The 12583-nt window shown below is 56.5% G+C and overlaps 1 protein-coding gene across 1 annotated transcript in view; it reads right to left on the minus strand.

Annotated features, from left to right (window-relative positions):
- LOC104491325 (bcl-2 homologous antagonist/killer-like) overlaps positions 1–9513 on the minus strand; it is a 9772-nt gene extending 259 nt beyond the window's left edge. The window contains exons 1-5 of the mRNA XM_010133723.1: positions 9387–9513; positions 8947–9069; positions 2674–2809; positions 2400–2543; positions 118–298 (exon numbers count right to left, since the gene is read on the minus strand). Coding sequence (XP_010132025.1) covers positions 118–298; positions 2400–2543; positions 2674–2809; positions 8947–9069; positions 9387–9513 — 711 coding nt within the window. The remainder of the gene's footprint in view (positions 1–117; positions 299–2399; positions 2544–2673; positions 2810–8946; positions 9070–9386) is intronic.
- Between the last annotated feature and the right edge of the window lie 3070 nt (positions 9514–12583).

Raw genomic sequence — 12583 nt, forward strand, 5'->3', positions numbered from 1 at the left:
AAGTTCGCCCGCCGGCTGGGGGTCACCCCCCCAGCCTCAGCAGTGCAACTGCCACCGGCCGGGGCACAGCCGCCTCCCCGCATCCCCCGGGACCACCCCGCGCTCCCGCCGACTCACCCATCCTCCCTGCTGGGCGATCCACTGGGCGATGCGGTTCTGGAGCATGAAGTCGGCGATGTAGCGGGCGATGCGGCAGAGGAAGCCCAGGATGCCTTTCTGGTAGACATGGATGGCCATGCGGTAGCCAAAACTCAGCAGCGCGATCACCCGGCCCCAGTTAATGCCACTCTCAAACAAGCTGAAATGAAGGGGGTGCTCTGATTAAATCCTTGCCATGGCTGGCTCAGTCCTCCCTAGTCTCTGCATCCCAGGCTGCGGGCTCTGCAGCAGGGCTGGGGATGCTGTGCTAGTCCTTGAGGTGCTCCCAGCCACACAGACAATGTGGTCTTTTTATGGTTAAGTGGCTGCCATAGCCAGGACGTGCCTTCAGAGCAGAATAGACACAGTCTCGGTCACAAGCGCTGTTTGCCTCGGCCAGGTGGGTTAGGGATGTCTGAGGGAAAAGGGAATTTCCAGATCCTGTCTGCACAGCTACAGGCTCTGGACTGCTGGAGGAGAAGCTCTGCAATGGCTGCTGTTGACCTGCCACCGTCTTGCCTTTCCTTCTCCACCTGAACACAGGGCACATCAGCGGCCCCGAGGTCCTGGGTTTTCACAGGCATTAAACCAGGTAACTGGTGCGGGTTTAAGCTACCAGGCTCGGTAGCTGCTACACATGCGGCCAGGAGCAGGGGCTGCCACCCGCAGCACCCCTTGCTTGTGTGGTCATACCTGGAGGTAAGGAGGTTCAATTATATCTAAGGACAAAGCCTCTCAGAACAGGATTTTCCTTTTTCCCGAACCCTGACCTTTCCTTAGACCGACGCTCCCAAGGGTTGGAGGGGATTCCAAAATGTGCCTACTCAATGCCTGCTGCTGCTGATCCAGCACAGACTGCATCATGGGGGGCAGGCTTGGCACTCATTTGTCTAGACCAGTTTTCGAAGGTGTTTTTCCTGGTTTCCAGCAAGGCAAGCACGAAGGAAAAAAAGGAAACAAAAAAAATATATAAAGAGTAGACTCAGGCTCTGTGTTCTGATCTGGTGCCCTGTCCTGGTGGTCCCTGGCTGCATGGCCGATGGGAACTGTCTTCTCACCAGAGCCTTAGTGTGGAGCTGCCACGGTGCAGGTGGCAGAGGAAGAGGGAAGACCACAGAAACAGGCAGCACAAAGAGAGGGACAGAGGTTAATTTACCTGTTTGCGGTGCATTAACCGCCTCAGGCTGGCAAAGCAGTGAAAACAGCGCCGCTGGCTTCCCAAGGACAGGGGAGCAGGAAGAGGACAGAAGAGAGGCAGTTAGACAACAAACACCGAGCGGAGGGTGCGCAGGGACGGGGCTGCAACGGAGCCAGGAGCAACAGGAGCCTGGGACCCCAGAGACCCCGGCTCCTCTCCCAGCTCTGCCAGAGGTCTTCTGTGTGACCCTGGGCACACCATTAAACATGCACAGTGTCTTGGTTTCCTTACAGAGATGAGTGAGGACTGAACCCCGCGATGGCCACCTTGATCCAAGCCTGTACCTCAGGCAATCAGGGCAGTAAGTTCTCCAGCTCTTTGCGTTCGCTCTTCACCCTGTCGTGCTTTGAGGGGGTGAGCTGGGTGTGCATCACCCGCAGGAGATGGCTGCAGGCTCTGCAAGCCCGTGGAGCACCCCCCATCCTGCGTCAAGCCTATCCGGTTCCATGCAGACCACGGCGAGGGCAGCGAGGCCCTGCCCAGCCCCACCACCTGCAGGTCCCCCATCCTGAGTCAGTCTGATCCTGTTCTGTGGGGACCACACCAAGGGCAGCGGGTTCCTGCCCAGCCCCACCGCCTGCAGCTGCATGTCCTTTGTGCCTCTGGACACCTGACTCATCGGCACTTCCCCGCTGTCAGCAAGCGCAGTGGGACCAGCAGCAGGGCTGCTTGGGTCCAGGGCTTGTCATGCCCCCGAAGGGGAGCTGGGACATTCAGATGGCCCCTGATGCCCAGGCCATGCTTCCCAAGTGCGCCCCCCAAACTTTGTGACCGCAGTCAGCTTGTGCAAGGGCTGCGAGATGCCCCAGGGGAAGACTGTCCAAACAGTGCCAGGAGGAGGAGCAGACAGGCAGGAAACACAGGAACTGTCACAGAGAGCTGCTGGGGAGCTCAACCCAGGGACGGTGGGTGAAGTTTGAACGGACAGGATCTGCGCTGGGGCAGAGCTGGGAGGCAGCTGCTCCGGGGTGGGTGCAAGGCTTTAATCCACTGCCCTGCACCCTGTCTGACTTCTCCTTCCCTGGTTGTCCCCAGCCCGCACCGAGGGAGGCAGGGGCCTTACCTGGAGGCTATTCTTTTGAAGTAGTCGTAGGCGTTCTCCGTGGTGGGCTGCAAGGACTTCAGCATGCATTGGAACTCGGCGTCGTACCGCTTGTTAATGTCATCCCCAACGATGGCCAGGCGCATGCCCACCTCCCTCACAGTGCTGCCCGGGGGAAGACTGTGAGACGGACAGGTCAGCAAGACCGGTAAGCAGGACTGAGGGGATGGTCTGTCATGGGGCCTGGCTTGGGATGGAGTTGAAGGATGTTCACACAGAAGTATCAGGGTTTTACCTGCTCAGCTCCTGCTGGATCTGTGCGATCTCTGGGTCCACGGGCACTTCGGCCCCTCCCTCCTCTCTCTCCTGTTGGTAGCGGTAGAAGGCATAGCTCCGAAACACCTCCTCTGCCTCCTTTACCACCTGGTCCTCTGAGAGAGGCAAGAGGAAGAAAAGTCAAGGGAGAAGCTCGTCATCCCCCTTTGTCAAGCTGGAGAGAGACCATTCCCTCATTTTCAGCCTAAATCTGTGCCATTTCCATTAACACTGGTCTTCTGCAGCAAAACAAAAAGAATCCAACACGAATTTTTTCTCAGAAAACTCATTTTGAAAACAGACTTTGTTCTTAGGGGCACAGGCCCACCTTTTGAATCCATTTCTGGCAAGAGCCAGCTACAGGAGTGTCACAACACAAACCAGATGTTCAAGTGCTTGCGCTTGGCAGCTCTCTCTTACCTCTCGATAAGGGCATTGCTCAGCACAAACGACTTCAGGAATCTCAGATCCAAACCCAAACTGGAGGCAAAGCTCAGTCTAGTGCTGCCCATCAACCCTCAGCCCACAGTCTTGTTGCTCAGGGTCACCACGCTCGTGCTGAGCCGTGCCGTGCCGTGCCGTGCTGAGCAGGCGTTAAATCGGTCACTTTAGTGTAATTCCTCGCCGAGTCAATCACACATCACCGGTCTCACGTACACCCATCAGCCCGGCAGTGCCAGGGCAGGGTTTGCAGCTTCTGCATGGGCTGCTGGCAGGGACAGAAAGGAGAGGAGCTTCTGAACAGCTCGTAACCACAGCCAGAGAGGTGGGTGACTCCTCGTCCTGCACGTGACAGCAGATAGTCAGCCTGGTAATAACTGGGAATGGCTCCCGCACACCCACTGTGCGAGAGCGGACACCCCGCTCCCCGGCTTTGCTCACCAACACCCCTGGCAGCGATAAGCCCATTGCCTGGCGAGCGGGAGGCTGCAGCCAGACGGGGTGGGGATGAGGCTGGTTTTGGGTGCTGCCGCTCTGTAAAAAAGCGGCTTTGCTCACCAACACCCCTGGCAGCGGTAAGCCCATTGCCTGGCGAGCGGGAGGCGGCAGCCAGACGGGGTGGGGATGAGGCTGGTTTTGGGTGCTGCTGCTCTGTAAACAAGCAGGGCTCGGCACTCCAGGGATTGAGGGTTCAGCGGGGGAATGCGCCCCTGCATAACGTCACCCGGCCCCGGCAGCGCGTGAAAATCGACCTTGGCTCTGCGCGAGCAGGAAGCGAGTCAGAAACAACCGGCGCTGACAAGCGTGTGCCCGTCTGGAAACAGCCCAGCTCGAGAGCCACCCGCGTCCCCTGCGCCCACACTGCTCGGGGAAGAGCAAGGGTCTGGACCTGGTCAGGAAATGCCCCCTCCAAAGCAGGGAGCCCCCTGCAAGGCATTTCTGTCCCGTAGGTGCCATGGTGACCAAAACCTTATCACCCACATTACATTGCTCCCGGGGAAAGTACCTGTCTGCCACGGGGTGTCTTTGATTAGGGCTGGGTTTCGAGTGCCTCGAGGAGCAATCTGGGCTGGAACACCAGTTCCTGAACAGCCAGCAGCCCAGCTAAGCCCGCGCAGGGCTCAGGGAGAGCTGGCCCGAAGGACTCAGTCACACAGTTCTTCCCATTTTCTTTTTTAAGACACAAAATTTGTAGGGGCAGAAATGGAATGGAGGGATCAGCACCTTGCTCCTTTGGGAAGGCTCAGGGTGGAGATTCCCAGACATTAAACGAGGTGCAAAGCCCAGGTAAATGAGCTATCATTTGGGGGGATGGGGGAACATCAGACGTGCAGGAGCATGCAGACCTCTGGCTTCAGGTGATCATCCTGCAAGGCTGGTGACACGCCAGCATCCGCACCAGCAACGCTGTCTAGCAGCCACACAGTTCACTGCAGCCAGCCCAGCTAAAACCCCTTCCCAGCACCCCAGTACAACCACCTGCCGGACTGGCCAGGTGGAACTGTGTTTCCAAGGCAGAGATGCTCCTGCCTGAGCAATGTCCCAGGGCTGGGAAGTGAGGACCTGCCTGGAGGACACAGCTCTCCTGGCCCCACTGCCCTGCAAAACCCGTACCCGAGTCTCCAAAACATGCTGTACCACTCGCCGCAGAGTTCTTCCAACGGGTCCCATCTACCCAGCCCGTGTGGGGCTCGGGGAAGGGAGAGGACCTGCCGTGCACAGGCTCCGGTTACACTGAGGGCAGACCGGGTAAATAAAGGCAAAGGGAAATTACAAGCCTTGGTCACTGTTTTCAGGGGACTATGTTTTGTTTTGCAGGAACGGATTTATTTGGTGGTAAACAAATCCCACCTTAGCAGGAGCCAGCACCAGCCACCGCTCCAGCGAGAGCCTGAAAACGAAACCGACTGACTCACAGTTTCAGTGAGAGGAGGGTAAACACGCTGCGGGAACAAAAGAGGAAATAAGCGTACCAAAAAATTCCCTGGTTTTAATTACTCCAGGCACTATTTTTAGTAACACAACAACAGACAAACATATCTTTTTCCCAACAATGCTAACCCTCAGCACCCCCTGGGACCATCTCTCAGTCTCTCCCACCCAGAGGAAGAGGATCTAGATCCAGATTTACCTTGTGGACCCCCCAGTACCAGCAGCAGAGAGGAGGAGAGTGGTTTGGAGATCCTCTGGGATCTTTGGGCTCATGAGGGATCATCGGGGTCATGTCAGGGGGCTCATGAGCTGCTGTGATCCCCCACACTGCAAGGGAGGACCTGCTCTGCTTCTGCTTCGTGGAGCAGCGACCCTGCCCTCCTCGGTCCCCACCTAGACCAGACCTGCCCCAACAGCCACCTCTTGCCTGGTTCCCCGCTGTCACCAACTGACCACCCCAGCCAGCCTCAGACACGCACCATCTGCGTTTCCGTGCCAGGTCCTTTATTTCTCACTGTTCCATCTCCCGGAGAGCAACTGCGCTACAGTAAAAACTGGCAGGTCTCACCGAAGTTATCCATCAGACCTCGTTACAATGAAAGAGCCCTGCTCCAGACTGCGCTAATGCCAGATGCAACCTGGCAGCACCCTGCTCGAGCCCAGGAGAGGGGCAGCGCCTGCACCGAGAGGTGCATCTGTTTGCCCAGAGGGAGATCCCCAGCCTGGCCAGAGCAACTGCTCTGAAGGGAGAAGAGAAGCTCTGGGGAATCACAGACAGCCTCTGGAGTTGTCTGCCTCGAGGAGAAGCTTGACGCCACCTCATGGTGGGTGCAACTCAAGCATGACAATGCATTGCTCGCACCCGAGAGTGGAGCTTCCAGACGGGTAAATGGAAACCTGCCTTCCCTGAGGCATCCGCGCAGCCCAGAGCCCTGGCCCTTATTCTGCTCTTCAGAACGAGTGTCTTCCCACCCCAAAAAGGTGAGATATTCTCAACCCTTAAACCTTTGGGTTTAAGATAAAAATTAATCTGTCAGTGTAGTCCAGATGCTGGACTAGACTCAAGGAATCTGCTTTAATTCTTTTGTTTAATGGGGTCCCACCAACACACCCTGAGCTGCAGGCTTGCAGCAGAGGCTGGGGGCTGCAGCAAGGTTTCGTTCCGGTCCTTGGCTGCCCCAGCTGAGACCTGGCCCGTCTTTGCTCATCTGCTGAGCTGCAAAGGGCGGCTGGGCCCAGTGCTCAGCGGGATGCCCCAGACAGGCGGGCATCTCAGCTCCGGCAATGTGCCTCCCTCTGCCCCATCAAGTTTTTCATCAACAATTTTTTGGGGCCAGAACAAAGAAGTCACGAGGTGGTTACAGAGCAGAGTTATTTCCCAGCACAGCCATCAGCAAGACAACTTTTTCTTTTAAGAACGGAAACCATGTATTGATGGGAAATGCAGTTAAATGGGAAGTCCAATGCTCTGCATCTGTGCTGGAGACAGGAACTGCACAGGCACCAGACGAGAGAAAAATGTGTTTAAATGGTTTAGGCTGCTCTACAGAATGTATGAGAACCCAGGTTTAAACAGGCAACTCACATTTTTCCTGCTCATTTTGCAGGTGGTCTGGGAGATGAAGACACAGAGCTGCTCACAGACACATGACTATCGTCCCTAAGCAACTATTGATCACTTCATGACTTGCTTCACATGCAATATCAAGTCCAGAGCTGAGATAAACAACCAAGGACCAAACCTCACACTGCTCTAGGTTTGTTCTGCGAGTATTAAGCACCCATGGGCAGAGGAGGAAGCCCAGGGAAACTGAGGAAGGGAACAGCTGCCAACCTGACGGTGAGAATGGAGTCGGGTGGCTGGGCTTTCCTCACACCAGCCTGACACCACCTCTGGTGCCACCCCTGCAGAGCCTGGCACCAAGGCTCTCTCCATCTTGCTAGCAGTAACGAGTGGGTATAGCAATACCACCCCTTCCTCAACAGAGAGCTTTGGGATCCCAGCTGACGTGGTCCCGGAGGAGCTAAGTGACCCCACAGACTGTGCTTGGACTAGTCCCTCTGCAGCGGGGGGCGCTGAGCTGCGTTTGGCACAGCTATCTGTGTTCTGAGGACAGCCACATCCATGGCTTGTCCCACAGCTCTGAGACCCGACGGATTCTCCAAACCGCTCCTGTAGTGGCACTGCCACCATCGTTACAGAGGAGACCTGAAGGAGGGCAAGGGCCCCGTTTCCTGAGCTCAACTCAGCACCATTGGTGCTGGGCTGCCCACCCCTCCTTCCGCAATGTTTGCTCCCCTTTGTGTGACTATTCATGAGCTATGTTGCTCCTCCTCTTCATCACAGACTGCCAGGAGTAGGAAGCTCTTGCCTTTGTCTAAATGCCCTAAAACCACCAGAAGAGCAAATTGCCACCCAGCCTGGACAGGAACAGCAGCATCCTGCCCATGCCCGAAGGAACAAGCAATAGAACAAGGGCTCAGAACAATGCTCAAGCAATTCCTCATGCAGCAGATAAATGTCTTCACTCCTTACGGCATCCAGAGATAAACGGCGCAAGTGAGCCCTAACTGAAAGCCAGGCTTAATCCCTGCTGAAGAAAGCCTTCTTCCATCCCGCAATCCCACAGCACGTCTGGGGGAAGCTGCCCATTACTGCTTCCTCTGGAGTCCAGGAGGCTTCTGCCTCAGAGATGTGCAGAGATCCCACCTCCAAATTCCAGACGAACCCCTGAGTTTGGGAAGCAGAGGGATGCCAGTACTTCCAGGAAGAGCTTGCAAGCGTACAGGAAGCGTGAGTGTAAAACAGTGTGGTTAGAGCTCAGGGCCTGATCCTCTCACTGGTTTTCACATCAGCATCTCACTGGCCTCGACAGGAAATCGGCAGACATAAATAACTGCTCTTTTTTTATTTTCGTACCTTGTAGAGTTTGGTAAGGGAAAGACAGGGTGGTTTTTCTTCCAGTACGTTCACCCAGGACCCAGCACAAATGATACCCCGAGACGGAGAGGAGTCTGGGCCATACCAGAGTACGACTGACATTATCAGGCCAGTAAACCAGCTCTGGGCTGGATCTGGCCTCAGACACGTGAACAGTGGGGTATAACTCTAATCTCCCGTATTGACAGAGCTGCAGTGACTCAGCCGGACTCACGAGTCCTCCCGCAATACAGGTGACGAGGTTACCCATGTTTAAAAGCTTCCTGCGAGCGGCATTTTATCATTTGGGGATGAAACGGGAGGTTTTTCCCAGGTTCCTTTCGGTTCCAGTCCCAGTTTCACCCGTTAACATGCAAGGCAATCACTCAGTCTACTGGGCTCGGCACACACGAGAACCAGACTGAACCGCGTCTGAACGCTGCTGAGCTCTACGTTTTCATCGCTGCTCTGCCAAGGCACGGAGACCCGATTTCATCCAGCAGCTGATGCACCAAGACCGAAACCAATGGCCCGAGAGCAGGCGCTGCTCAGCAAGGCACAGAGTTTTAAACCTCAAGCACCTTCCCCTCTCTTGCGCTCAGGGAAGGGAAAGTAAATGACAGCAGGTACCAGACTTATGTCTTGCAACCCGCTGTGCCCGCCTCAGCCTCCTGCACAGAGCTGCCAGCGAACCCCAGCCCGGCAGCTCCGTGCACACTATTTTTTCAACCCCCCCCTTGCTGCCCACCGAGCTTATCTGATGCCGAGCATCTCCCAAAAGCATTGAGCACGTGCTACCCCAGTTCAGTCCAGCATAGCTTTACGGAGCTGACTTGTTACCCCAGTCTTGTGAAGGGCGCTGGAGGTATGAAAATCCCAGCTTTTCAAAGAAACACAGGGGGAAAAAAAAAAGAATGGGTTGAAGAGCCTCCTCCCCTGAGTACCCCAGCACCCTCTTACCTGAGATGAGCTCCTGTGCCTGGCTGCGCCCGTTGCTTCCTCGGCGTCCGTGGGCCCTCTGTAGGTCACCGTCGTTCCCTGAGGCCATTGCAGAGAGATGCCTGGGAGTACCAGTGCCAGTACCTGGAACAAGGAGAGGCAGTAAGTGACCCAGGTCATGGGCAGCCAGCGGGGACCCTGGAGCCTCGCAGCCCCTTGCTCCTTCACCCTCCTCCCAGGCTGGCCTTGGAAGCCCCTTTGGCTGAGCCAAGTGCTTGGAGGAGCAGTGCTGCCTGTTTTTATCTCTGCCAGTGACCTGGCTCCTCCCTTCCTGGGACACTCGCTCCCAGATTCCCAGCAACACCAAGTCCTTTGGCTGGATTTCTCCTCTCCCTGACTTTTCCAGTAATATATATGCAGACAGTCATATGCCAGAAGAGGAAATTCACCCAGCTCCCTACCCCAGTTCACCAGCTCCCCACCCTTGCTGGAGAGCTGCCAGCTCTCCTCTGACCTGCTCAGTGAAAGCCACACGCTGCACTGGCTCCTACTTAGCCCGGCCGACAGCAGCACCTGCAGTGGCTTCATGCTGGGATGAAAGCAAAAAAAATCACAGCACAAAGGGCTCCGCGACTCCCCAGCGGCACCCAGAGAATGTCTCTGGGAGCTGAGCTGTGGGCAGCTCACTGCTGCTACCCGACCTGCAGCCACAACGGTTCAGAGCACGGCAAGCGCAAACCAACCCATGACCTCACCGAGCTGCCGCGGCTCCCACCGTGCTGGTTCCTCTGGGCAAACACCTCCGACCTGCTTTCCCCAACTTCTGCAGGAGATGCGCTCTCTTTTCCTGTCTCTAGAGGCTCTAACCCCGACCTGCGGTTTAGGGCTCATCACAGTTCGTCAGCCCTCGGCCCGTCGCACTGACCTCACCCTCTGTTTGTGCCGAGCAGGAAGCGAGGCCACGCAGCTGCTGCCAGGGTTAGAGAGAGATCGCTGCACTCCTGGCCTCTTGCTTGGCATGCCAGTACATGTTCCCAGGCAGACGTCTACCGTGCTACACTGGTGGGGTTTCTGATTTGCACCAGATCTCAACTCAGAAAGACACATCAATGCCCAGAAGTTTAAATTGCATCCTGGGCAAAAAAATTAAAAAGTGCTGGTTGTAGATAAATAACCACCTCTGTCAGGATTAGAAGTGCAATGCATCGTCTGAGCTTACAACCTCGCGCTGAAGATTATTCATGTGGAAAAATAAGTTGAAGCAGCAGTAACATGAAGTGCAGCCTGCAGTCAAGGTGGGGATAGGGGGCTAGAAATGCAAAGCGTATCAGTCTGGCTTCGAAAGGCAGCGTGTATTTGCATAGCTGTGCTCAGGGAGCCCAAGCCACGGTGATGCACAGATGGAGGTGCTGATTTCTCCTACACACCTCTGAGAACAGGATTTCCCTTTTCCTCTCCAACCTCAAAGCTCACATGAGGATCAGCAGGTGGGACCGAGGGTAAAGCTGGGAGGAGAGCTGACTCCCACTTACCCAGATCAGCAGAGACCCAGGCTCCAGAGCTGCTCCTCTCCCTGCTCCCCTCTGCTCTGGGACGGGGTGCAGACAGTTCAGGGAGTGCTTGGAGCAGATGCACGTGTCCCCATCCCCTCCTCCACAGAGGAAACCCTCCGTGCTTCCTCCACTGCCATCCCCAGCCCCTTCTTGGGCGCTTAGCAAGGCTACAGCTGCAGCCCATGGTGCGTGGGAAGGTCTCACTGCCGTTCACAGGGAATCAAGACCAGACTCAGGGCAGCAATCTGGAGTCCACGGGTAAGCGAGGCAGTATATAAATTCCTACCGTGCTCCGCGCTGCTACAGCCCAACAAACGTGCCGAGTGCTGGGGAGAATGGGGTCACATCCAGCCAAAGAGTTCAGCTGCCTCTGGAGCTTTCTCCGTTTGGTCTGTAGGTGCAACCATCTGTGTTTCACATCATCTCTGACTCAGACCTCAGCCACCAAGAGCAGGGAATTTCCGATACAGATCCGACTGCTCAGTGGCGGGCGCTGTCGGGTGAGCGCAGGAGCCCAGTGCCCGCGCAGCAGTGACTCATGTGATTCTTCACGTTTGCTGTCTGGCAAGCCCTAAGAAAGCGGGAAGCTGTGGCCGGCCCTCATTTCAGAGAAGCTTTCATTTTCGGTTTCCTCCTCAATATAGTATCTTGCCGTGCTCTCTTCTCTTGCAATACAGGACACCACAGCCCCTATTGCACACACGCACATCGCGGACCGGCAGCTACGCCCAGTCCCCAACCCGCTCCCTGGGGAGGACCCGAAAGCTCCCACTCCTGCAAACCGAGTGAACGCCCAGGATAGCACACTGCCAGCCTGCTGGGCACCGAAGTGCCTCAGACCATCCTCTCCGGTATCAAGAGTGCTGCTGCCCGTATTCCTCCCACGTCTCAGCCCAAAGCCCCTTTGATTTGCCCCATTCCCCCTTTGTTATGAGAACACCATGCTGGAAGAGAACAGGGAAGGGTGTGAAGGAGGATGTGACACCCATACACTTAAAGACAGCCCGAGGCTGCAGCAGATGAAGGCTCTGCAGGACTTGAGACAGGGCTCACGAGAAGATTTGGGGGAAGCTGCAGGTCACTGGGGTCAATGCCTAACTCTCAGCAGCTGCCACAAGATTCAGCTCCGCCCTGCCTTTTTACTCTTGTTGGAGGCTGCAAAGGGTTAAAAGCAGCAGACAGCACCCAGGATGTGGATTCAGCAACACAGGAGTCTTCTCTTTATTAAGGAGCATGTGCCATGCAAAGAATCAGCCTTTCTGGAACCGCCAGCCTTCCCGGAACCCGCCAGCCTTCCCTAATGAAAAAAAGACCTTTGCCCTAACTGTTTCTCAGTTCACCCTCATCTCCTTTCCTGTCTCTGACACGTTTCCCAAGTGTCCTCATGACATGCTCACCACCTCTCCCAACCCTTCCCCGAAGGAAGCTGCCTGGGTGCAAGGAAGGTGATGGGGCTGGCCCAGCGAGGAAGGCAGGTCTGTGAGCCGCTGGAGGGGAGAGGAGCTGCAGGACCAGCCATAATCCCCAGGAACAAGCCTGGCTGTGGGGCTCCGGAGTCACCCCCTGATACTTTATGAAGATCCTGCTCCAGGAAATGTGTGGAGCATCCTCTGGACAAGCATTGCACAGGGCCCTGGGCCTGTGCATGGGGGTGATTCCCTCAGGGGGGGCGCAGGGCAGCTAACCCTCTGCAGGAGAGCAATCCTGCAGGACCCTGTGCCCTGCTCTCACCTCTGCAGGGACAGCACAGCTCCAGCCCTGCTCTTCCCACCCTGACCTTGAAGAGCAAACAGGTGAGTTTGCCCAGTTTGGAGTTTGCCCTCCCAGCACGGCACCAGGGTCCAGCTGGCCCACGAGCCCCAGCAGACATCGATCCCGGGTCCCCGAACAACCTGCTGCGCCCACGCCCCGGCCGTGCGTGGTGCCGGGCAGGAAGCCGTGCAGAGAGTCTGCGGAGCCCCACGTGCCACGGCCGAGTGCACAGCGCAGAGTGGGGTGAGACAGATGTCACCCTGGCCCTTGGCACGGCACAGCTCTTCCCCCCGACAGCTCCAACAACCCTGCAGCCCACCCCGCACCTCTCAGCCCCTACCCTGTGGGATGCC

The sequence above is a fragment of the Buceros rhinoceros genome, unplaced genomic scaffold (genome assembly GCF_000710305.1).
Source record: "Buceros rhinoceros silvestris isolate BGI_N320 unplaced genomic scaffold, ASM71030v1 scaffold12453, whole genome shotgun sequence".
NCBI lineage: Eukaryota > Metazoa > Chordata > Aves > Bucerotiformes > Bucerotidae > Buceros > Buceros rhinoceros.